Source organism: Myxine glutinosa, chromosome 12, assembly GCF_964187855.1.
Source record: "Myxine glutinosa chromosome 12, kmMyxGlut1.1, whole genome shotgun sequence".
NCBI classification, from domain to species: domain Eukaryota; kingdom Metazoa; phylum Chordata; class Myxini; order Myxiniformes; family Myxinidae; genus Myxine; species Myxine glutinosa.
In genome coordinates, this window is record NC_136272.1 from 35,982,206 (window position 1) to 36,005,100 (window position 22,895).

The 22,895-nt window shown below is 46.0% G+C and overlaps 1 protein-coding gene across 4 annotated transcripts in view; it reads left to right on the forward strand.

Moving 5' to 3' along the window:
• Window positions 1-22,895, forward strand: part of HERC2 (HECT and RLD domain containing E3 ubiquitin protein ligase 2) — a 425,948-nt gene that overhangs the window by 331,270 nt on the left and 71,783 nt on the right. For all 4 annotated transcript variants that reach the window (XM_078766738.1, XM_078766740.1, XM_068132745.2 and 1 more), the window contains exons 71-73: window positions 1,317-1,424; window positions 13,120-13,251; window positions 16,192-16,350. In XM_078766738.1, the coding sequence (XP_078622864.1) occupies window positions 1,317-1,424; window positions 13,120-13,251; window positions 16,192-16,350 (399 nt within the window). The remainder of the gene's footprint in view (window positions 1-1,316; window positions 1,425-13,119; window positions 13,252-16,191; window positions 16,351-22,895) is intronic.

Here is a 22,895-nt window from a genome sequence, read left to right on the forward strand (position 1 = left end):
GCCTACATTCGCGATACTGGTAAGAAAGGATCCCTATGTGGTATTTTATGCTCGTCTGTGACTGAACTGATTCTTAACAGAAAGATTGTGGTGTGAGAATAAAGGATAGTGGTAAAGTGTGTGTTCGTGCCTTTCATCCATGGGGCATGTCCATTACAAGAAGTGATAAACTCTAAAAGCTGTGAGTCTGCAAGGGCTATCATATCAAAATGCAAACTAGAGACATATAGCAAGTTAAAAACACCAAAGAGAATTAGTCACCCCGGGTGGTACCGATACTGGAAATTTGGGATCCTGGCCCATGGACTAATATATATATATAGAGAGAAAGAAAAAGATAGAGAAATAGAGATAGAGAAAATTTGGATGGAAAGGAGAAGAATCACAAAGGGGGATTGAGTCTTCAACACAACACATACAGTATTCCCCTTCCACTGATATGAGGGTAGTGGTAATTTATCTACACAATATACCATTGTAAAAACTACCGTACATTAAGGATTCCTTGTGTGTTGCTATGTGCCTCCCCCTGGGTCTCCAAAAACAGTCGTCATATTGTCACATCTCTGGACATTTCACTTACCCATCAAGGTTATTTTTTTATTAAATGTATTTGCCATTTTTAGTGGAGTACAATGGAGTAACCATTTCTATTTCATTGTTTAATGGAATTCTCTTCATTATATGTACTAGGGCATGCCCGTACTATATCTATATCTAAAATTATATCCCCCCCTCTATTTACATGAAATGGTTTGGTTCATGAAATGTTTTGGTCCATTCGCAACGCCAAAGCGAACGGCGAACGCTTTACATGAAATGGTTTGGTGCATGAAATGTTTTGGTCCATTCGCAACGCCAAAGCGAACGGCGAACGGCTTGCGAGTACAGTGACAATCCCCCCGGGGTTTTTATTAGTTTTAAAACATAGTTTAACGCCAACATAGCGCCAACATAGTTTGCAAACGTGAAATAAATGAATACGCTCTCAAATGTGCCATCCGAGGCAGAGTGTGTCCGCCACGTTCGGCACACGCGATAGCTCGCTGCTCTCTGATTGGTTGAATCGTTTTTTGGACATAGCTCGGTAAGTAATTGTCCGATTAATATGAAACCTTGAAAAGGCACATCCTCGGGTCCCCAGCAATATACCTGGCAAGTTTAAAGTATATCGGACCCGTGGTTGTCGAGAAACAGCGGTCACAGACAAACAAACGTACAAACAAACACACAGAGATTACTGGAATTATAGATAGATAACATTCAGGTGTTTTAACTTTGTCCTTCCTGCGTATTGCAATTGTCTTTTGGTGAAGGAGCTGAAAACCTTCGCGTGGAGTTTGACAGACAATGCTCTACTGAGCGCCGTCACGATCCCCTCACCATCATGGATGCTGCCAGCCGTACCGTGTCTGTGCGTTCAGGTACTTACTCTCACCCAGATTGTTCACAATCTTCAAACGTTTACTGGCCTCAGGCATAAAAGCTCCATGATTTGGGGAAAATGCATGTTGATGGGTCAGTTGGTCATTATGGTGAACTACAACAACAACATGCATTTTAAAGGCCATTTTCCCTGCTAGAGCGGGGGTTAGCCTTTCCCTGCTAGAGCGGGGGTGAACTGTGCAAGTTTTTTTGTTTACAAGGTCAAAACTCGTGGAAAAGCTAGAACACTGAATGGGTCAGAACGCTATAGAGCAAAAGCAACAGTAGAGATAGGGGGGAAAACACCAATAGCAGGGACAGACAATAGGTGTGGGGAGGAATGGAGGGGTAGGGGAGGATTCACAGGGTGGACAAGATGGGCATCGAAGGAAAATGGTGGGCTTGGGGGTTGAAGGAGAGGGGTTTTCGCGGGGGTAGAAAATGTCATGGTTTTGGATGGGGTGTCTTGGGAACAGTTGTCTTCATTTGAAGACTTGGAGGGAAGAATGAGATTAAAGAGAAATTCACACAGGTGAGAAAAAGAGAGAACCAAATGAGTGAAGGTGAGCAGTGATTCTAGTTTTTGGTAGTTTCACCAGAAGGGGGTTGATGCCGGACTGTGTGCCTGCAGAAACCTGTAGAGGCAAAGCACGGAAAGAGAGGAGGGTGTAACACCAGAAAGGAGGTGGTGGAAGGCATAGAGACCACCGACCTGTTTTTTGTTGGGAATGTGATTGGCCCATAGATTCAGCTTCATCACGGAACATTTTAATAATGCTCAAAGGGGTGAGGGGGTGGTGGGAGACAGTACTCCATAAAGCCGCGGAGGAAGGCCTTGTAGATTGATAGGAGTTCAGGTGTGCTAAGAAAGGATATTGTATGATGCAGGATGCCGAGTTGGCGACTGGCTTTGGAAGTCAACTTTGAAATGTCTTTTTCCCAAAAAATTCGTGGCAGATAGTGAGAGCTTGGAGTTTGGGTGATTTAACTTCTTTGAGAGCAATAGGTGGAGGTGAGCAGTTAAGCGAAGTTGGTATTGGCTTCATGGCCTCGAGGCAAAGTTTATTCCTGTTGAAAAATTATTACCTCGCGCATGCAAAGCGAAAAGCGGGAAAAGCGATCGGTCACGTACGTATGTATGTCTGAATTAAAAAAAAAATCATTTTCTCGACAACTGTTGGTCCGATGGACAAGAATTTTTTATGTAGTGTACGTCCACTCATGCAGAAAATTTTAGAGATAATTATGACATCATTGGTCATGTGGTATGGGCGCCATCTTGTTTAACTTCATTTTCTTGGCAACCATTGGTCCAATTGACACAAAGTTTTCACCATAGTATATGTCTACTCATGTAAAAATTTAATTGATAATTATGTTGTCATAGGTCATGTGGTACAGGCACCATCTTGGGAAAACCTAACAAGTTTGGACCTCTTTAACTCCGAAGCTCCTCCATGGAAAAATTTGAAACATGGCTCTTTGTAGAGAACTCCACATGGGGAATAAGTGTTGTTCATGATGACGTCTTTGTTGCCTTCATTCTGACATAATTCGACAAGTAGCAAAGCTTAGTCCGATCAGTTAGAAATTTGAGTGTGAACTATGCAACAATTATAGCTATGCAACAATTGTCCGCGAAGTTCCGAGAATCTCGCTTACTTTTAACGATGTGTGTGTGTGTGTGTATATATATATTGTTACGGATCCGGGGGACGGCACTCCCGTTAGCAAGGGGGGGTTAATCCCCTTGTCCTGTTAAGCTGGCCGTCTCCGCCGGTCCTGGAGCTATCACGTCACTTCTGGTCAGCGCTGAATAGGGTAGTAGGCCAATTATTCGTATGACCTAATTACCAGCGCCCTCCGGTAAGCGAGGAAATGAGCCCCGCCTGAGCCGCGGATAAGATCGAAGATTGCCGAGCGGTTTAGCAATCCGCAGCTCGAGCCATTAACAAAGGACTAACCCGACTCCCAACGTTGGCCGAATCCTGCCACAGGTACTCAATGGTAAGAAGGGACTAAAGCGATCGGATGAGAGGAAAACCCAAAGAATAAGAAGGAACAGGTGTAATTTATTAATTATATACAAAACCAAAACCAAAGAAGAAACGAAAAGGGAATGTACAGCTAAGAAGAAGAAGATACACAGGGCAAGCCTTAAAACAGTCTTATATTATACCCCAGGACAAAACAAACAGACTCACACAACAGGGAATGGCAGGAAGGAATGGCTGGAAGGAGGAGAAGGTCCAGGCAGACGGTAGGCGTCGAGGTCCGGCTCCAGGAGTCGACTCGCGTCGTGGTGAGAAAACCCTGGCAGGCAGCGAGCGCGTATCGTGGACCGCGAGCGGACGTTGCATATATCGGGGAAACTGGGATACGGCGTACGTAATATGTGGCTCGTGCCAACGCTCTCTCACTCTCTTGAACAAGGTTCGTATCATCAACGGTCCCCTGCGCAGTCCGTTACCATCAGCAGTTCGTGGCGCACTCCCAGCTCCTTCTCACCTCATCTGTACCTTCTCACTCGTCTCTCGAAGCAGTCCCTCGCAGCCGATTTTATTGTCCGTGTAGAAATCAAGCCGCCGGCTCCGACGACACGCCTACCGGTCGGCTCACCTCGGCGCTGGTTGGCCGGCAAGGGCTCGCTGGCTCCACCTCTGATGACGAGTCGACGTGCCACACCTTGTTCTTGTGGTTCCGCCCCCTCTTTCCTCGGCTTGAGACCGCGTGCGTAATGGCGGCTTGGTGCCAGCAAACAGCCCAAGGCAACGGCAGCGACGCTATCCTACTGTTACTGCCTTTTGACGAGCGGGAGAGATGACTGGGAAAATTGAAAGGGGCCTATCTTATTTGATTAATGCAACGCAGATTCTACTATTGGGAACAGATCCTTAACTGAAACACATAATAATGAAATAACTACAGAGAGGTCCTATGGTTCTCTACGTGTTGTACATGGACTAACTAGGGTGCGATCTTTAATAAAGCCAATTGATGGGGATATTTACAGGGGATCATTTATGAGGGAAACATTTACTCAAATTTACTAGTGAAGGTTCTAAAAACCGTAACACAATGTTATGAAATCAAGTCGAGACCTCTGTTTCCAGATATGAGGCTTTATTGGAATCTATCTCCACATACCCCATATGAACAGAACAAAGAATAATATCAGAACTACAGCAAAGATTCCACTAGCATGTCATTGTTCATAAGCAAGTGAATAATTCATTCCCCGTCATACCTTTCTCGAGCGTCCGCTCACAATACAGATATCAAACCAAAAAACCCCTCCTTTCTCGGGCAACCCGTTATATTCCCTTCTCAAGGCCATTCCATTCGAATCCTTTTCTTCATTTTTATTACAATATATATATATATATCAGGATGAAGATAATTGGTTTAAGGGATGTATATTAGCACAATTGGGCTGCTCATGGTCACTTGAGAGCTGCAATTCCACAAGGTTTCCACTTATCTCTTGGGATTGTGAGTTGGACAGGCAACTGTGATGAACCATGACATGTAGGAACCATTCTGTTGCTGTTTCTGTGAAGTCAGTGATAACCTGGTAATAGGGGAGGAAAATAAAAGAGTTAAATGTTCAACCGTTTCAATGAGGTAATGAAGAAACATGTAATGACTGATGTGGGAATGCCCTTTTCATCTTAGTAGTGGGAGGAGGGGGGAAGGGAAGACATAGAGCTTGGTTTGGGAGTAGGATGAGCCACTCTTCAAAGATAGGACATAGTTGGTAGTAGGAAGTTGAGTCTCTGGGGCGAGGAGTTGTGGAGAAGGTGGGGAGGGAGTTTGAAGGCTTGGTGTGGGGGAGGGGATTGAATCCTTTGGGTTTGGAGGGGGAGGTTTTGGACTTGGGATCGGGAGGCGGAGGTTGATGACTTTGGGTTTGTGGTGGGTGGAGTTGAGGTCTTGAAGTCACACTTTACATTGCTCTGATGTTTAGTGGGTACCTGCTAATTTATAAAAATATGAGTTCCTGTTCTTGAACGTGGGGGAGGCCATTAGGCTCATCAAAGCCTGTGCAATGATTGCCAACTTGCAATAATAATAATGACGACAAGTCAGGAGACGACGATGGTTCACGAGCGAGCGGTATTCAATGACAAAGGACGGACTATAACCGAAACAGGCCCGGAAATGTCAAAACGAAGGTTACTGACCTTGAAATGAGATAGAAAATAATGTATAATCAGTTATGAGGTTAGCTAGCTACACAATACCGAAAATTCGGTGAAAAATGAAATGGAAAAAAAAAAAAATTTTTTTTTTATAAATGAATGAATTTTAAAAATAATGAAAAATCGAGCTCCGTGGGGCTAGACACATGACATTTGCCTCACCAAATATCGAAACCCCTGTCAGATTCCACCAAACCCCTTGGAGAAGATGTAGCTTGAACTCTATTACCCCCTAAAAAGACATTTTTCGGTCGTGGCTCCGCCCACAATGGGCGCAATACGCCCACTCTAGGCAGACACAACTAGATCATGATATCAACCTCCCACCCAAGTTTCATTAAGATCGGATGATATCATCGGGTAGTTATGCTGCGGACAAACAGACACACACACAGACACACAGACAAGACGCACACACATGACGAATATAGTGGTCACTTGATAACTCGTGAACCAATTTTATTGTCGTATATATGCGATGTGCATATAACTCGATGGTATTCATAGAATACTTACCCTGCGCAGTCAACTTAGTGCGAGCTAACTCTTCTGCTTTCAAAAGGTTTTTTTTCTTTGATCCAATATGGCTGCCAGACCATGTGAGCGATGACATCATTCATTTATATTCTCTAATATAATTGTTGCGTAGATCATGCTCAAGAAATTTCAAACTGATTAGACTAAGCATTGTCCCTGTAGAATTATGACATTATAACTAAGGCACCAATGACGTCATCATTAACAACACCTATTCCCCATGCGGAGTTCTTTACAATGAGCCACGTTTCAATTTTTTCCATGTAGCAGTTTCAGAGATGTAGAGGTGCAACTTTTTTGTTTTGTTCCAAGATGGCACCTGTACCACATGACCTATGATGTCATAATTATCATCAAAATATTCTACAGGAGGAGACACTCCTATGGTGAAATGCCCGTGTCCATCAGCCCAACAGTTGCAGAGAATTGTTTTTTTCATACTGATCAGATCAAGCATTGTACTTGTCAAATTATGACGTCATAATGAAGGCACCGATGACATCATAATTAACATATCTTATTCCCCATAGGGAGTACTGGACAATGAGCCACGTTTCAATTTTTTCCATTGAGCGGTTTCAGAGATAGAGGTGTAAAGTTTTTCCAAGATGGTGTCCGTACCACGTGACCCATGGCGTCATAATTATGAATAAAACAATTCTACAAGTGGAGACGTTCCTATGGTAAAATTTCGTGTCAGTCGGACCAATGGTTGCCAAGAAAATGAATTTTTAAAATGCAGACGCACGCATGTATGCCAAAGTTGTACCAAAGACTTTAAAAATGCTACGTGTTGCTCCCTGCTCCCTGCTCATTGCTCAGCATTTAGAGGATAGAACATTAACAAATCCTGTTCTTTGGCATCCATGAAGAGGGAGATTTCTCCCTAAAGGTGCCCTACTGACTGCAGGAAAAATAGTGCTGCCATTAAATGGAAATGCCGACACCCATATTTCACCAGGAAGTTTATTTTGCCATTATCAATGGCCGTGATTGTCTGGAGTCAAATACTGTGTTGTGTGTTTGCGTGAGAGTTGGCGATTTGTGTCTGTGACAACTCTTCCATGAGCATTAGAAACAGTGGGAAAAAACATTGTTTTGAACACAAGCAAATATCTAATCACAATCCAAAACCTGAAATATAACATGACTGGACACATAGAAAAAGAATGGACAATTGTTACAATTTGTGGAAAGCAATAATTTAAAGGCAACCTAGAATAGGCCCTGGGGGAAGGAGAGGCAGACCTGAGTTCGCTGTATGGAGATGAAATTAGAACATTTACTGGAGTCCAATGGCCTCAAATTGAATTGAATACTCCATACCAAAATGGCCCATGTTGAGGGAGTCCTTCCTCCTACAGTGGATTTTTGGGCTGGTCAAGTCAAGGTTCTTTGGTTCATTGGTTAGGATAGGGGATGGTGTCGTGGAGGGGTGGAAGATAGTAAAATGATAAAAATATGAATTTTGATTCTGAGTAATTCACATTACCATCTGCACTCATGTCTGCGGGTGAAATACACATGGGCATTTTTCATAAATAGCCTATCGATACTGTCGGACCCAGACATTCGCTGGGGATACGTTCCTGGAAAATGCCGAGAATGTTGAACCTGCGAATGTCAGGGCATTTTTTTTCAATGGGAAAAAGTGGGATATGTTCCCGTTGGTTTGTGATTCTTGAGAAATGCCGCTAATGTCGAAACCACGATTTCCAGGGCATTGCTTCAATGGAAAAAGGGGGGATACATTCCCGGCGGTTCCTGGTTCTTGAAAAATGCAGCGAATGTTGAAGCCGCAAATGTCACCGGGAATGTCGGGCATGATTTCAATGGAAATGGGGGGCTGTAGGTTCCTGGTGGTTCCTCATTCATCAGGGAAAATTTTCAAAGTTTAAAATTTTTTGACAGCGAAGGCACACAATTAGTTTCATAGAAAATGCTTGCAAATAAAAACCAAACGACAACACCAGGTATCGTTTCCAATGTTTATTGAAGTAATGCGTCTGCGGTTCATTAAAAGTGCTTAACCAACCTTACCGTAAAAGTAAAAGACAACAACAGAAGGTACCATTTCAAATTTTTATTTGCACAACCATACACAACTTTTCAAATGATGATGAATTCCACTCCAGTGAACTCAATGAACTTTTCTGAAGTGGGTGCAGGTGAGGGCCCAGGTGAGTTTGCAGGTGAGGTCGCTGTTGAAATGTGCACCGAGGGAGGCAGGAGAGACAGGACAGGCAGGAAATGGTGCTGATGCTCATGGGGTGGAGGGACCAGAGTGGAAAAAAAATGTGTGATCGAGAGCTGCCTGTCAGGCTCTGGCAGGGAGCCCTTCTCATCGATGAGCCACATGAGTTGAGCAGGGAACGTTTTGACTGCCTCTGGGTGGGCAGAGGCACGCTTGCCCGACAGTTTGACACTCTGGAGACTGTACCACTTCTTGAAGCAGTCAAACCATCCCCTGCTCACTCGGATTGGACTGAGGCCACTCATACCTTCATCGCTCAGCGCATCACTTGTACCTGCGCAGGCATCAATCGTGCCCAGACCTGCCACGTTTGATCAATGAACGGAGCGAGAGGCAAAACACAAATCAAGGAAGCAGGACGATGAGAATGATTGAGACCCAGGACATGCTGCACATAAGTAGTCGTGCGGGAATTGTGGCTAGCTGAGGGAGGGGTGAAGTAGTCTGCCCATTGTTTGTGGGGGATGCTGGTGAGTGATAACGTCTTGTACAGCAGGTGGTAGATATGGTGGAGCGTCTTTATAGCATGAATTGTGGGACATGCTTCGCAGCTAGGTTTATAGTGTGAATGGTGGGACATGCCGCGCAGGTATGTTTAAAGTGTGAACGGTGGGACAGGCTGCGCAGCTAGGTTTATAGCGTGAATGGTGTGACAGGCCGGGTAGCTAGGTTTATAGTGTGAATGGTGGGACATGCCGCGCAGGTATGTTAATAGTGTGAATGGCGGGACAGGCTGCGCAGCTGGGTTTATAACGTGAATGTTGGGACAGGCTGCGCAGCTTGGTTTATAGTGTGAATGGTGAGACATGCTGTGCAGCTAGGTTTACAGTGTGAATGGTGGTACATGCTATGCAGCTAGGTTTATAGTGTGAATGGTGGGACAGGCTGCGCAGCTGGGCTTATAGCATGAATGGTGGGACAGGCTGTGCAGCTAGGTTTACAGTGTGAATGGTGGGTACATGCTGTGCAGCTGGGTTTATAGCGTGAATGGTGGGACAGGCTGTGCAGGTGGGTTTATAGCGTGAATGGTGGTACATGCTGTGCAGCTAGGTTTATAGCGTGAATGGTGGGACAGGCTGTGCAGCTGGGCTTGTGGCATGAATGGTGGGACATGCTGTGCAGCTAGGTTTATAGTGTGAATGGTGAGACGTGCTGTGTAGCTAGGTTTACAGTGTGAATGGTGGTACATGCTGTGCAGCTAGGTTTATGGTGGGACATGCCGTGCAGCTCGCTTTATAGTGTGAATGGTGGGACAGACCGTGCAGCTAGGTTTATAATGTGAATGGTGGTACATGATGTGCAGCTGGGTTTATAGTGTGAATGGTGGGACATGCCATGCAGCTAGGTTTATAGTGTGAATGGTGAGACATGCTGTGCAGCTAGGTTTACAGTGTGAATGGTGGTACATGCTGTGCAGCTAGGTTTATAGTGTGAATGGTGGGACAGGCTGCGCAGCTGGGTTTATAGCGTGAATGGTGGGACGTGCCGTGCCGCTAGGTTTATCGCGTGAATGGTGGGACATGCCATACAGCTAGGTTTATAATGTGAATGGTGGGACATGCTGTGCAGCTAGGTTTATAGTGCAAATGTTGGGACATGTCGTGCCGCTAGGTTTATAGTGTGAATGGTGGGACAGGCTGCGCAGCTATGATTATCGCGTGAATGGTGGGACAGGCTGCGCAGCTCGGTTTATAGTATGAATGGTGGGACAGGCTGCGCAGCTGGGTTTATCGTGTGAATGGTGGGACAGGCTGTACAGCTAGGTTTATAGTGTGAATGGTGGGACAGGCTGTGCAGCTAGGTTTACAGTGTGAATGGTGGTACATGCTGTGCAGCTATGTTTATAGCGTGAATGGTGGGACAGGCTGCGCAGCTGGGTTTATAGCATGAATGGTGGGACAGGCTGCGCAGCTGGGTTTATCGCCTGAATGGTGGGACATGCCATGCAGCTAGGTTTATAGCGTGAATGCTGGGACAGGCTGTGCAGCTAGGTTTATAGTGTAAATGTTGGGACATGTCGTGCCGCTAGGTTTATAGTGTGAATGGTGGGACAGGCTGCGCAGCTATGATTATCGCGTGAATGGTGGGACAGGCTGCGCAGCTCGGTTTATAGTGTGAATGGTGGGACAGGCTGCGCAGCTGGGTTTATCGTGTGAATGGTGGGACAGGCTGTACAGCTAGGTTTATAGTGTGAATGGTGGGACAGGCTGCACGGCTAGGTTTGTAGTGTGAATGGTGGGACAGGCTGTGCCGCTAGGTTTATAGTGTGAATGGTGAGACAGGCTGCGCAACTAGGTTTATAGTGTGAATGGTGGGACAGGCTGCGCAGCTAGGTTTATCGTGTGAATGGTGGGACAGGCTGTGCAGCTCGGTTTATAGTGTGAATGGTGGGACAGGCCGTGCAGCTCGGTTTATGGTGTGAATGGTGGGACAGGTCGTGCAGCTAGGTTTATAGTGTGAATGGTGGGACAGGCTGCGCAGTTAGGTTTATAGTGTGAATGGTGGGACAGGCTGCACAGCTAGGTTTATAGTGTCAATGGTGGGACAGGTCGTGCAGTTAGGTTTATAGTGTGAATGGTGGGACAGGCAGCGCAGCGAGGTTTATAGTGTGAATGGTGGGACAGGTCGTGCAGCTAGGTTTATAATGTGAATGGTGGGACAGGTTGTGCAGCTAGGTTTATAGTGTGAATGGTGGGACAGGTCGTGCAGCTAGGTTCATAGTGTGAATGGTGGGACAGGTTGTGCAGCTAGGTTCATAGTATGAATGGTGGGACAGGCTGCGCAGTTAGGTTTATGGTGTGAATGGTGGGACAGGCTGTGCAGCTAAGTTTATGGTGTGAATGGTGGGACAAGTTGTGCAGCTAGGTTTATGGTGTGAATGGTGGGACAGGCTGCGCAGCTAGGTTTATAGCGTGAATGGTGGGACAGGTCGTGCAGCTAGGTTTATAGCATGAATGATGGGATAGGCCGTGCAGCTGGGTTTATGGCGTGAATGGTGGGATAGGCTGTGCAGCTAGGTTTATAGCGTGAATGGTGGGACAGGCCACGCAGCTAGGTTTATAGCGTGAATGGTGGGACAGGCTGCGTAGCTAGGTTTATAGCGTGAATGGTGGGACAGGCAGCGCAGCTAGGTTTATAGCGTGAATGGTGGGACAGGCTGCGCAGCTAGGTTTATAGCGTGAATGGTGGGACAGGCTGCGTAGCTAGGTTTATAGCGTGAATGGTGGGACAGGCAGCGCAGCTAGGTTTATAGCGTGAATGGTGGGACAGGTCGTGCAGCTAGGTTTATAGCATGAATGATGGGATAGGCCGTGCAGCTGGGTTTATGGCGTGAATGGTGGGATAGGCTGCGCAGCTAGGTTTATAGCGTGAATGGTGGGACAGGCTGCGCAGCTAGGTTTATAGCGTGAATGGTGGGACAGGCTGCGCAGCTAGGTTTATAGCGTGAATGGTGGGACAGGTCGTGCAGCTAGGTTTATAGCATGAATGATGGGATAGGCCGTGCAGCTGGGTTTATGGCGTGAATGGTGGGATAGGCTGTGCAGCTAGGTTTATAGCGTGAATGGTGGGACAGGCCACGCAGCTAGGTTTATAGCGTGAATGGTGGGACAGGCTGCGTAGCTGGGTTTATAGCGTGAATGGTGGGACAGGCTGCGCAGCTAGGTTTATAGTGTGAATGGTGGGACAGGCTGCGCAGCTAGGTTTATAGCGTGAATGGTGGGACAGGTCGTGCAGCTAGGTTTATAGCATGAATGATGGGATAGGCCGTGCAGCTGGGTTTATAGCGTGAATGGTGGGATAGGCTGCATAGCTAGGTTTATAGCGTGAATGGTGGGACAGGCAGCGCAGCTAGGTTTATAGCGTGAATGGTGGGACAGGCCACGCAGCTAGGTTTATAGCGTGAATGGTGGGACAGGCTGCGTAGCTGGGTTTATAGCGTGAATGGTGGGACAGGCTGCGCAGCTAGGTTTATAGTGTGAATGGTGGGACAGGCTGCGCAGCTAGGTTTATAGCGTGAATGGTGGGACAGGTCGTGCAGCTAGGTTTATAGCATGAATGATGGGATAGGCCGTGCAGCTGGGTTTATAGCGTGAATGGTGGGATAGGCTGCGTAGCTAGGTTTATAGCGTGAATGGTGGGACAGGCAGCGCAGCTAGGTTTATAGCGTGAATGGTGGGACAGGCTGCGCAGCTAGGTTTATAGCGTGAATGGTGGGACAGGTCGTGCAGCTAGGTTTATAGCATGAATGATGGGATAGGCCGTGCAGCTGGGTTTATAGCGTGAATGGTGGGACAGGCTGCGCAGCTAGGTTTATAGCGTGAATGGTGGGACAGACTGTGCAGCTAGGTTTATAGCGTGAATGGTGGGACAGACTGTGCAGCTCGGTCCATTGCGTGAATCGGGGGGACAGGCTGCTCAGCTCGCTTATACTTATAGCGCGGTTAAAAAAAATTATGCGACCGCGAAAAACTGCAAATAAACGAAGCACAGGCCCACGAATGTTGAAGCATGTTACATTTTATCAACTGCGCATACGCTGGGTCCGAGAATAGTGTATCTGTGAATGTCAGGGTCCGACAGTACATGATAACCTCACCTCCCACATGGAAGGAAACAAATGTCACCCTGTGTTTGTCTGAGCTGTCGTTGTGAAGTCTTTAATTACATTTTATTAAATATAACTGTGATGCTCTTGGTTAGGACGTGAGTGGTCTGACTGGTCCAGTGAGCTCCGTGTCTGTGGAGAAGAACTCCGTTGGAAGTTTATCAGTGATGGTTCTGTGAATGGCTGGGGCTGGCGCTTCACTGTCTACCCAGTCGTGCCAGCTGCAGGTAAGCGCCCCTTTTGCATCTGGCTTTCCAAACTACTTCCTCCATGATGAACCTTGTTGCGTCTGATTTGAATGAAGTGCTGATATTCTCTATCTCATGAAGTTGGGGAGGAATAGTGAAGGTGAAGTTTAAGTTTGTGCTCTGCTCTCTAAGTCAGTTTTACACGGACCAGATTAGTTCTCACTCAGAATCCATGCTGAATATATTTCAGGTTTGAAGAAGATCATGCATCTGACACCAATTTGTATTTCATAATTACAATGATGGGTTTTTGTGCTGTTTAATGAAAGATCATTATGGAAGATGAGAAAATATAAGATGATATTTCTCAATAAACAAACATTATTTCTGAGAGTCATTTGCTTTGTTTGTCTGTTTCGTGTTTGGACAGTTTTCGTTTGTACATACAATTTTAGCTCATAGAAGAGCGAGTTAAAGAGCGTGCAAAGACAATACACTAACAGTGTTGGCAGTGAGCACAGACACGTCTTTTTGGTCACTGTCGCAACTCTAAACTTTTAGCTTTTAGCTGAACTTTCAGCTAAACTTCGTCAACTTTTTAGTGTTTTATCAACTTTAGCAGTCTCTGTGCTCTGTCCCCCTAATATTCCTACAGGTCGCACAAGATCTGCCAGCAACCCTCTTATGGTTAAACTGCCAAAATCTCGGCTCTCTGCTCACCTTCACTCTTCCATTCCCCTTTTATCCCACCTCTGGAACAAACTCCCCCACTCTCTTCAATCCCACTCCTCCCTCCAGGTCTTTAAAACAGCTGTTCACCACCATCTCTTATCTTTCCCCATCCAAAACCTTGATCTTTTCTACCCCTGCTAATTCACCCCAGATACACTTTTTTTTTGAAATTCCAACTTCTTTCCTGGAAGTCCTTGCAGTGTTCATATGTTTTATACCTCTCCCACCTCCCCCCAAGCCCTCTCCCTCCCACATTTCTCTCGATGTCCCTGCTCTCAAATGTTGTGTTTGTGTCCTTCCCCCTCTCCCCATCTTGTCTTTTCTGTGTCGGTTTGACTTTTTGTGTGATTAATGTTGGCTCTTTCACGAGCCTCGATGTTGTATACCAAAAAAACTAAAAAAAAACTGACAAGATGCAACAAGCAATATAATGGGCAAACAATCGGAAAATATGAGAAGAGGGAAGGCCACATAGCAACCAGCCGGTAGATGGGGAAAGATAGCTAAATTAGAACAGGACGTATGCACAAATAAACATCATTATATTAAAGCATAATATGGAGTCATCTGCGGAAAGCAAAAAAGTTTTCTTGAGCATCCTTTGGGTCATCAATGTAATGACCTATGGGATACTAATTGGGGCTCTCCAATTATGAGGAACAGCCCCCTAATTGGGGCTTTCCAACTATGAAGTACACTGGTCCAGGATTGTGCCCAAGATGATGCCTAATAGGGGCGCTCCAACATTTGCTGGGAGAGCAGATTAAAGGATTCCTTTGAGAGCCAAGTGCTTGAAGTATGATTGGAGAAGTTTGCAATCCAGGAAATAAGTTGGCTTTGTATATGGCACAGGCAGAATGCTGGGCAAACGGAGCAGGCTACCAAACTTTGTCAAATGTTCATGCTGCATCCAGAAACATATACCTGACCTCATGTTTAATATTCAGGGCTTCCATCTATTGTTGAGAGAGAAACTACAATGAATCCGAATTTGAGTGACTAAGTGTAATCCAAAGTCGTGATCAGGGAACTTGCTGTTTGAGAAGAAGGAGGACTGGGTGTCAGATGCAGGAATTATGTATTCCATAACTTTGCTTATAATTACCTCCACCATCTGTGATGGATAGGGGTTATGTTTTCACTTCTGTCTTTGTGTTTGTCTGTTTGTGTGCAAGATATCTCAAAAAGTTGGGGGCGGATTTGGATAAACTTGGTGGGCAGGGTGGGTGTTTGACAAGGACGAATTGATTAGATTTTGGTGAAGATCCGGAACCGGATACGAGAATGTTTTAAGTGATTCTTCACCACTGAGTGATAGGGCCTAAAACGATATATAGCACGACATTTCAAAAGGTTGTGGACGGATTCGGACGAAACTTGGTGGACAGGTTGGAAGAGTGACACGGAAGCTTTTGTTCAGTTTTGATAAAGATCTGAATCCGGATCCGGATACGTGGATTTTTTAATCTTTAAAGTGGTTCTTCACCATTGAGAGATGGGGCCAAAAACGATATATAGTATGGTATTTCAAAATGTTGTGGACGAGTTATGACAAAACTTGGCGGATGCATTGATTGGTTCGGTGACAAGAACAAGCTGATTCGATTTTGGTTCACATCCGAATCCAGATCCGGCCTATCACTGGGAAACAAAACATAAACTGTTCAGCCTGGCAGAGGTATGCGCTCTACCGAGTGACGTTCTAGTTTGTAGTAGTTTATTGACCTGTTTTGAGAGTATCTCTTTTGTACCCTTCTTGTGTATTGGAGTGATATTGTCTGTCGTCCAAGCAAATAAGAGGTGGCGTAAGGTGAAGACAGGTTGAATTGAGCAGTGTTGAAGTAAAATCAGATGCCATGTAGTACTGATTCCATCTCCTGCTATCGCCGAGGCAGAGTTTAGTCTGATCATAATTTCTCTACCTTCTCGGTTGAAAACATTTGTGTTTTTAAGGCAGTGAGGATGATTGCAGTTGAAATTTCCAGATATGAAGAATATTAAGTTCAGCATAGGTCGCTATTAGTTGGTGCATCTTAGCAAAAATAGAGGTATACACGGAGCTGTCACCGCATTAGGTGGATGGTACAACACTCAGAGAAACATTGTACTCGTATATATGCGGAGAGGAATATGCAGCCAAATGTATTCCAGTGCTTTTGGAGGGGATTGCGCAGCCTCCTTATACATTTTGGCAAATAGTTATTGTTTTTATTTTATTTTGCAGTCGCATGCTATGTTTTCCCCTAGGCCCGAAGGACCTGCTTTCAGATCGCCGTATCCTCTCCACGCCTTCAATGGATCTTGTGACATGTCTCCTTGACTTTGGCCTAGACGTGGGTCCAAATAAAACTATCATGCCTCGTCTTGCTGCATCCTTGGCTGCCTGTGCACAACTTAACACCCTTGGTGAGTCTTGTATGGGCAACCAAGTTGACTTTTTCTATTTTGCTTTCCACAAGGCCATAGCACTGAAGTGAAAAGTCTGATTAAGAGTTGATGCATTTGATTAGCATTATTTTGTATAATTAAATCACAATTTCTACTTTTTAAATTTAATTTTAATTAATTGAATTGGCCACAGGTGGACTCCCATCAAGTTGTACAAACATCTCGAGGATTTTATCAAAGGAAATTGGATGCACCTTAGCTCAATTTGGATTAATAATTTTAATTTATTAATAATTTCATTATTTTACGATTATTATTTATTTATTTTCGTTATTAATCACTTATTTATTTTCTTTCTCATCTGGGCAATATCTCAGGCACTTTTTGAGCTAGGAAACTGATATTCGGACACGACAGTGACCAAGTGATGTGGCTATTAGGGATATTTTTGATTTATTGATTAATCAATTAATCGATTAATAAGTATTTATTGATTGATAAATTAATTTTTTGGGGATTAATGACTTATTTAATTAATTTTCAAAAGGTTACAGCTTCGGATGAAACACTGGTGGTTGAGGTATGCTATTAGCCAATTGATAACAACATGCATGCATTTTAAAGGCCATTTTCCCTGCTAGAGCGGGGGTTAGCCTTGCGGTCCCCATGACAATCTTCTCCATTTTGCCCTATTTTCTGCATCTCTCCGTGTTAACCCCCTTGCCCGCATTTCTTCTTCCATCATCTTTAGCCAAGTCTTTCTCGGTCTTCCCCGTCTTCTACTTCCTTCTACATTCATTTCCATCACTCTTCTCAACCAGTCACTTTCATCCTTCCTCAACACATGACCAAACCATCTCAACCTGTTCCTCTTCACAGCATCAATCACAGGCTCTATTCCCATCATCTTTCGCAATTCATCATTTGTCTTCCTCTCTCTCAACGATACTCCGCACATCCGTCGAACCATTCGCATTTCCACCCTTTCCAACCTTTGTTGCTGCTCTACGTTCATTACCCATGTCTCGCTCCCATAAATCATAACACTTCTCACACATGCAGCATACACCTTTCCCTTCAGCTTCAACGACACTCCCCTCATCATCAGCACGCCACTCAATTCCCGAAACTTCTTCCATGCACATCTCACTCGAGCAACCGTTGCCGAGTCTGATCCACCTTCTCCATTCAGCATGTCTCCGAGGTAGCAAAATGTTTTCATACCTTCCAGCTTCACGCCGTCTCCAAGATCCAACTCAACATTTCCTCCATCTGCAGCTCCCTCTGTGCACACCTTACATTTGAATGTAGCTGCCACACTGGTTAATGACCCTCTCAGACCACTACATTTTTGATGAACCCACTCAGCGCACATTGTACACTGAATGGAGTTCACTCCAACACCCTTCCTGCACACAGCACAGGGCCACTTCCCAGTTCTTTCCACCTCACCACATGCTTTACCACTTGCCATCACCTTCGTCTTTCCGATATTCACCTTCAGACCTTTTGTCTCCATACATTCGTTCCACGTGTTCATCTTTTCCTTCAGTCCATCCATACTTTCCGCAATCAACACCAGATCATCTGCATACAACAACTCCCACGGTAAACCTTCCTTTACGTTCTGAGCCAGCACCTCCATCACAGCTACAAATAGTAGTGGACTTAGTACCGACCCCTGATGCACTCCCACCTTCACCTCAAACTCACCACTGTTCCCATCCTTCGTCCTTACAGCTGTGCGCGCTCTTTTGTACATTGCCATCACTACTCTGATCAACCATTCCTCCACTCCTAACTTCCTCAATGCCCATGTCAATACTTTGCGTGGAACCCGATCGAATGCTTTCTCCAGATCAACAAACCCAAGAAACAACTTCTTCCTCTTCTCCATGTACTTCTCCTGCAACTGCCTCACAATGAAAAGCGTGTCTGTCGTTCCTCTTCCTGGCATGAATCCAAACTGCATTTCGTCGATCTTCACTTTCTTCCTTATCCTCCTCTCCAACACCCTTTCCAATACCTTCATTCCATGCTCCAATAACTTTATCGCTCGGTACGAGCCACACTCCAGAGGGTCACCTTTCCCCTTGTATAGAGGGACGAGGGTACTCAGTTCCCAATCCACTGGAATGCGGCCTTCTTTCACCACCAGATTACAGATCTCTGTCATTCTCTTCACACCCCAACTTCCTGCTGCCTTCAACATATCTCCCACAACTCCCGTCGGCCCTCCCGCTTTTCTACCCTTCATTGCTTTTATCGCTTCCTCAACTTCCTTCTCAGTTATCTTCTCTGCCGGTCCTAAAACTGGGTTACTCTCTATGTTGCCATCCCATTCATTCTCTGTATTCAACAGCATTTCCATATATCTTTTCCATCTTCCTTTAATTCCATCTGGGTCGACAACGATTTGTCCCACTTCATCCTTCAAGCAACTCACCCCCATCACATCACACCTCTCTTTCGCTATCTGCTTTGCAATCCTGAATACTGCTTTCTGACCCTCTTCCGAATCCAAGCGTTCTCCGAACATTTTCCTACATGCCTCCTGCGCCTTTGCTACCTCTTTCTTTGCAGCCTTCCTGGCTGCCTTATAACTTTCATGCTCTGCTGTTTCTGCTCCCGTACCCTTCGCCTTCTGCCACTCCTTGAACTTCTTCCTCTTCTTGTCAAGCCTCTTTCCAACTTCATCATCCCACCACCATGTTTCCGAGTCCCTCGGTGGTCCTTTTGTCCATCCACATACCTCACCAACGGCTCCCAACAGACTAGCTTTCATTGACATCCAACCACTTTCAAGCTCAACCACATCATCCTCGACCCTACTCAGCCTCTGTTTTAATGCCTCCCTTACTGTCACCTCTTTCAACCTCCACACCTTCATTCTCGGTTGGTACTTCACCCGCCGAGCTCTCCTCGCACCTTTCACCCTTATGTCGCAGACAACCAAGTGGTGCTGTGAAACAGCCTCCTCCCCCGGGATCACCTTTGTGTCCTGGAGGTACCCCCTATCTCGCCTACGCACCATCAGGTAGTCAACGGTTGTCGTCGACCCACCTGACGTGTATGTAACAAGCTTATTATCCTCTTTCTGGAACTGAGTATTACAAATCAACAAATCAGCTCCATCAGCAAACTCCAAAATCCTTTCACCTTCTCCATTTCTCACACCATATCCGTAACCCCCATGAACTCCGTCAAAACCATCCATACTCCTTCCCACATGTCCATTTAGGTCTCCTCCTACCACAACAACTTCCTCATCTTTCACGTTTTCCCTCAGCTTCTCTATCGCACACCAGAACTTGTCCTTCTCTTCATCGCTTCGACCAACCTGCGGAGCATATCCCGAGATGACGTTCACCAAGAGCTTTCCAATCATCATTTTCACCATCATCAACCTATCACTCACTCTAGTCACACTCACCACACTGTCTACAAACTCCTCAGAAAACAGGACACCAACACCATTCACGCCCTCCGGGCACCCTTGCCACACAAGCTTGTATTTCTGTCCCTGCCTACCCTTCACCATTCTCACACCACTTCCCTTCCATCTCGTCTCTTGCACACAACATATGTCCACTCTTCTTCTGACCAATACTTCCACCACTTCTCCTGATCTCCCTGTCATTGTCCCTACATTCCATGTACCAAACCTCAGAAACCGATCTCCACTTCGGGCTGTACCCTGCCCACATGTAGTTGTAATTGTCATGGTTCTCTTTTTGAGGCAATGTTTTTATGGCCGGATGCCCTTCCTGACGCCAACCGTCTTAGTCGCCTCCTATGACACGCAGGGATACGGCGTACCTATTCTTATCCAGGGTACACACTGGGAAACGTTTAAAACATGGAAATTCTGGGGGGTGGGGGGGGGGGCGGCGTCAGCATCACGGCTGCGGTTTAAACATATTTAAATAAATATTTAAACAAAACCATGAAAAACAATCTGGGAAAAGTCTCTAAGTGAGAACGTGGGTTTGAGAAAGCAGGAGCAGAGGTGAAAGAACAAACGAGATATAGGGGGCGGGGCACAAGTCGAGACGAGGAGGCCGCACGAGACACCAGCCGCACGAGGCGCACGAGGCGCGAACAAAGAAACGACTAATTACACACAAATTTGCAACAACTACAAAACCAAAACCAAATAGAAACACACAATAACACATACATAACAAAATACAAACTTCCCTGAAAATGTCTGCTGCTCTTCTTCTGCTCCAATTGGCTCATCTGATCATGTGCTTGTCAAAGTGGACATCTCTCTGACCATTCTCAGAGAGCCTCCTCAGCGTCGACGAGTCTGGCATTTCACTCAGGCCAACTGGCACGGTCTTCAAGCAGCCATCAATCATCTGGACTGGTCTCCCATCTCTACCGCCTCTGACATCAACTCATCCTGGGAATTCTTTCAAAGTAAATTGCTCTCTCTCATGCACAGATTTATCCCATCTCGTCTTCAGTTGTCATACCCTTCCTCCCGTCCATGGTACACGGAATCTTGTGGTGAGGCTGTTGCCCTGAAACAACTTGCTTTTGTCTCCTGGAAAGCAAATCCAACGGAAGGAAATCTCATTTCCTTTCACAAAGCCCGAAACAAGTGTGTGTCCACCCTCAGGAGAGCCAGGAAACAATATCTCACCGTTCTCAAGACCGAACTCTCTTATCTGTCTCCCTCTTCCAAATCCTGGTGGCGTCTGGTCAAATCTGTTTCTGGTGTTTGTTCCCCCTCCATCCCCTCCCTCACCTCAAACGGCTTAACGGCTGACTCCGCACGTGAAAAAGCTGAATGCCTCAACTCTGTGTTTGCCTCTAAATCTTGTGTCCCAAACCCATCCCTCTCTGTACCCACCGTACCCAGTCGTACCCAGCTGCTCCTGGACTCTGTGTCCTTTCTTCCTGACAAGGTGGAAAAGTTTCTGTCAACCCTTGACTCTGATTCTGCAACTGGTCCTGACGGCATCAGCCCACGGGTCCTAAAATCATGTGCTTCTGCTCTTTCACTCCCTCTTTCTGTTCTCTTCACCCTCTCCTTTGCTCAAGGTCATCTGCCATCTGCTTGGAATTCAGCCAACATCACCGCTTTGCACAAAAAAGGTGCAAAAACAGATCCCAGCAACTACAGACCAATCAGCCTTCTCCCAATTATCAGCAAAGTCATGGAATCCATCATTGCTTCAGATATGAAATCTTTCCTCTTCTCCAATGGCTTGATCTCTGATCATCAATTTGGTTTCAGACCTGGTCACTCTACTCTGGACATGCTGCTTCTGCTTTCTCAACAATGGATGGAGGTCCTCAACGCCAAACAGGAAATTAGAGCCGTCTCCCTTGACATTTCACGTACCTTCGATACGGTCTGGCACCCTGCTCTGCTCACCAAACTCTCCTCCTTTGGTATCCATGGAAATCTCCACGCATGGCTGGCGGACTTCCTCTCTGGTCGTAGTCAACGTGTGGCCCTAAATGGGTTTCTCTCATCTCCTCTTCCTGTTCAGGCTGGAGTTCCCCAAGGTAGTGTTCTGGGCCCTATGCTTTTTCTGGTCTTCATCAATGATCTCTCTGACTCTCTTGAAAATCCTCTCTATCTCTTTGCTGACGACTCTACTCTCTGTCGCTCCATTCCTCATCCCTCAGATCGGCAGTCTGCAGCCTCCTCACTCTCTGCAGACCTGGACAAAATCACAGACTGGGCAAACAAATGGAACATGTCTTTCAATCCTGATAAATCTCACACTCTTACGATGTCTCTCCGAAAAGACCGACTGGAAAACCCTCCCATCCACTTTCTGAATAATCCTCTCCAAGAAGTTCTGTCACTCAAGCTTTTGGGTCTCACTATTTGCCATGATCTTTCCTGGGAAAACCACATTTCAAATCTGGCCTCCAAAGCCAGTCGCCGACTGGGCATCCTCCGTCGTGCGAAGTCCTTCCTTGGCACACCTGAGCTCCTCACCACATACAAGGCTTTCATCCGCAGCTCTATGGAATACTGCTCTCCCCTCTGGTCTGGTGCTCCTGCCTCACACCTAGCCCGTCTTCACGCTGTTGAAACCAAAGCGTTCAGAATCATTGGAATCTCCCGCGATGAAGCTAACTCCAAGGGCCTTTCACTCACTCACTGCAGGCAGGTTGGTGGTCTTTCCGTCTTCTACCGACTCCTCTCTGGCCTTGCCCCCCCCAGCCCTCTCTGGGCTCTGTCCCCCAAATATTCCTACAGGTCACACAAGATCTGCCTGCAACGCTCTTATGGTTAAACTGCCAAAATCAAGACTCTCTGCTCACCTTCACTCCTTCATTCCTCTTTTCTCCCGCCTCTGGAACAAACTCCCTCACTCTCTTCAATCCCACTCCACCCTCCAGGTCTTTAAAACAGCTGTTCACCACCATCTCTTATCCTCCCCCATCCAAAACCTTGATCTTTTCTACCCCCGCTAATTTCGGTCCCCTTGTGTTTTATACTTCTCCCACCCCCCCCCCCCCCCCTTCCCATGCCTCCTGCCCCCAAGCCCTCTCCCTCCCACACTTCTCCCTGCTCTCAAATGTTGTGGTTG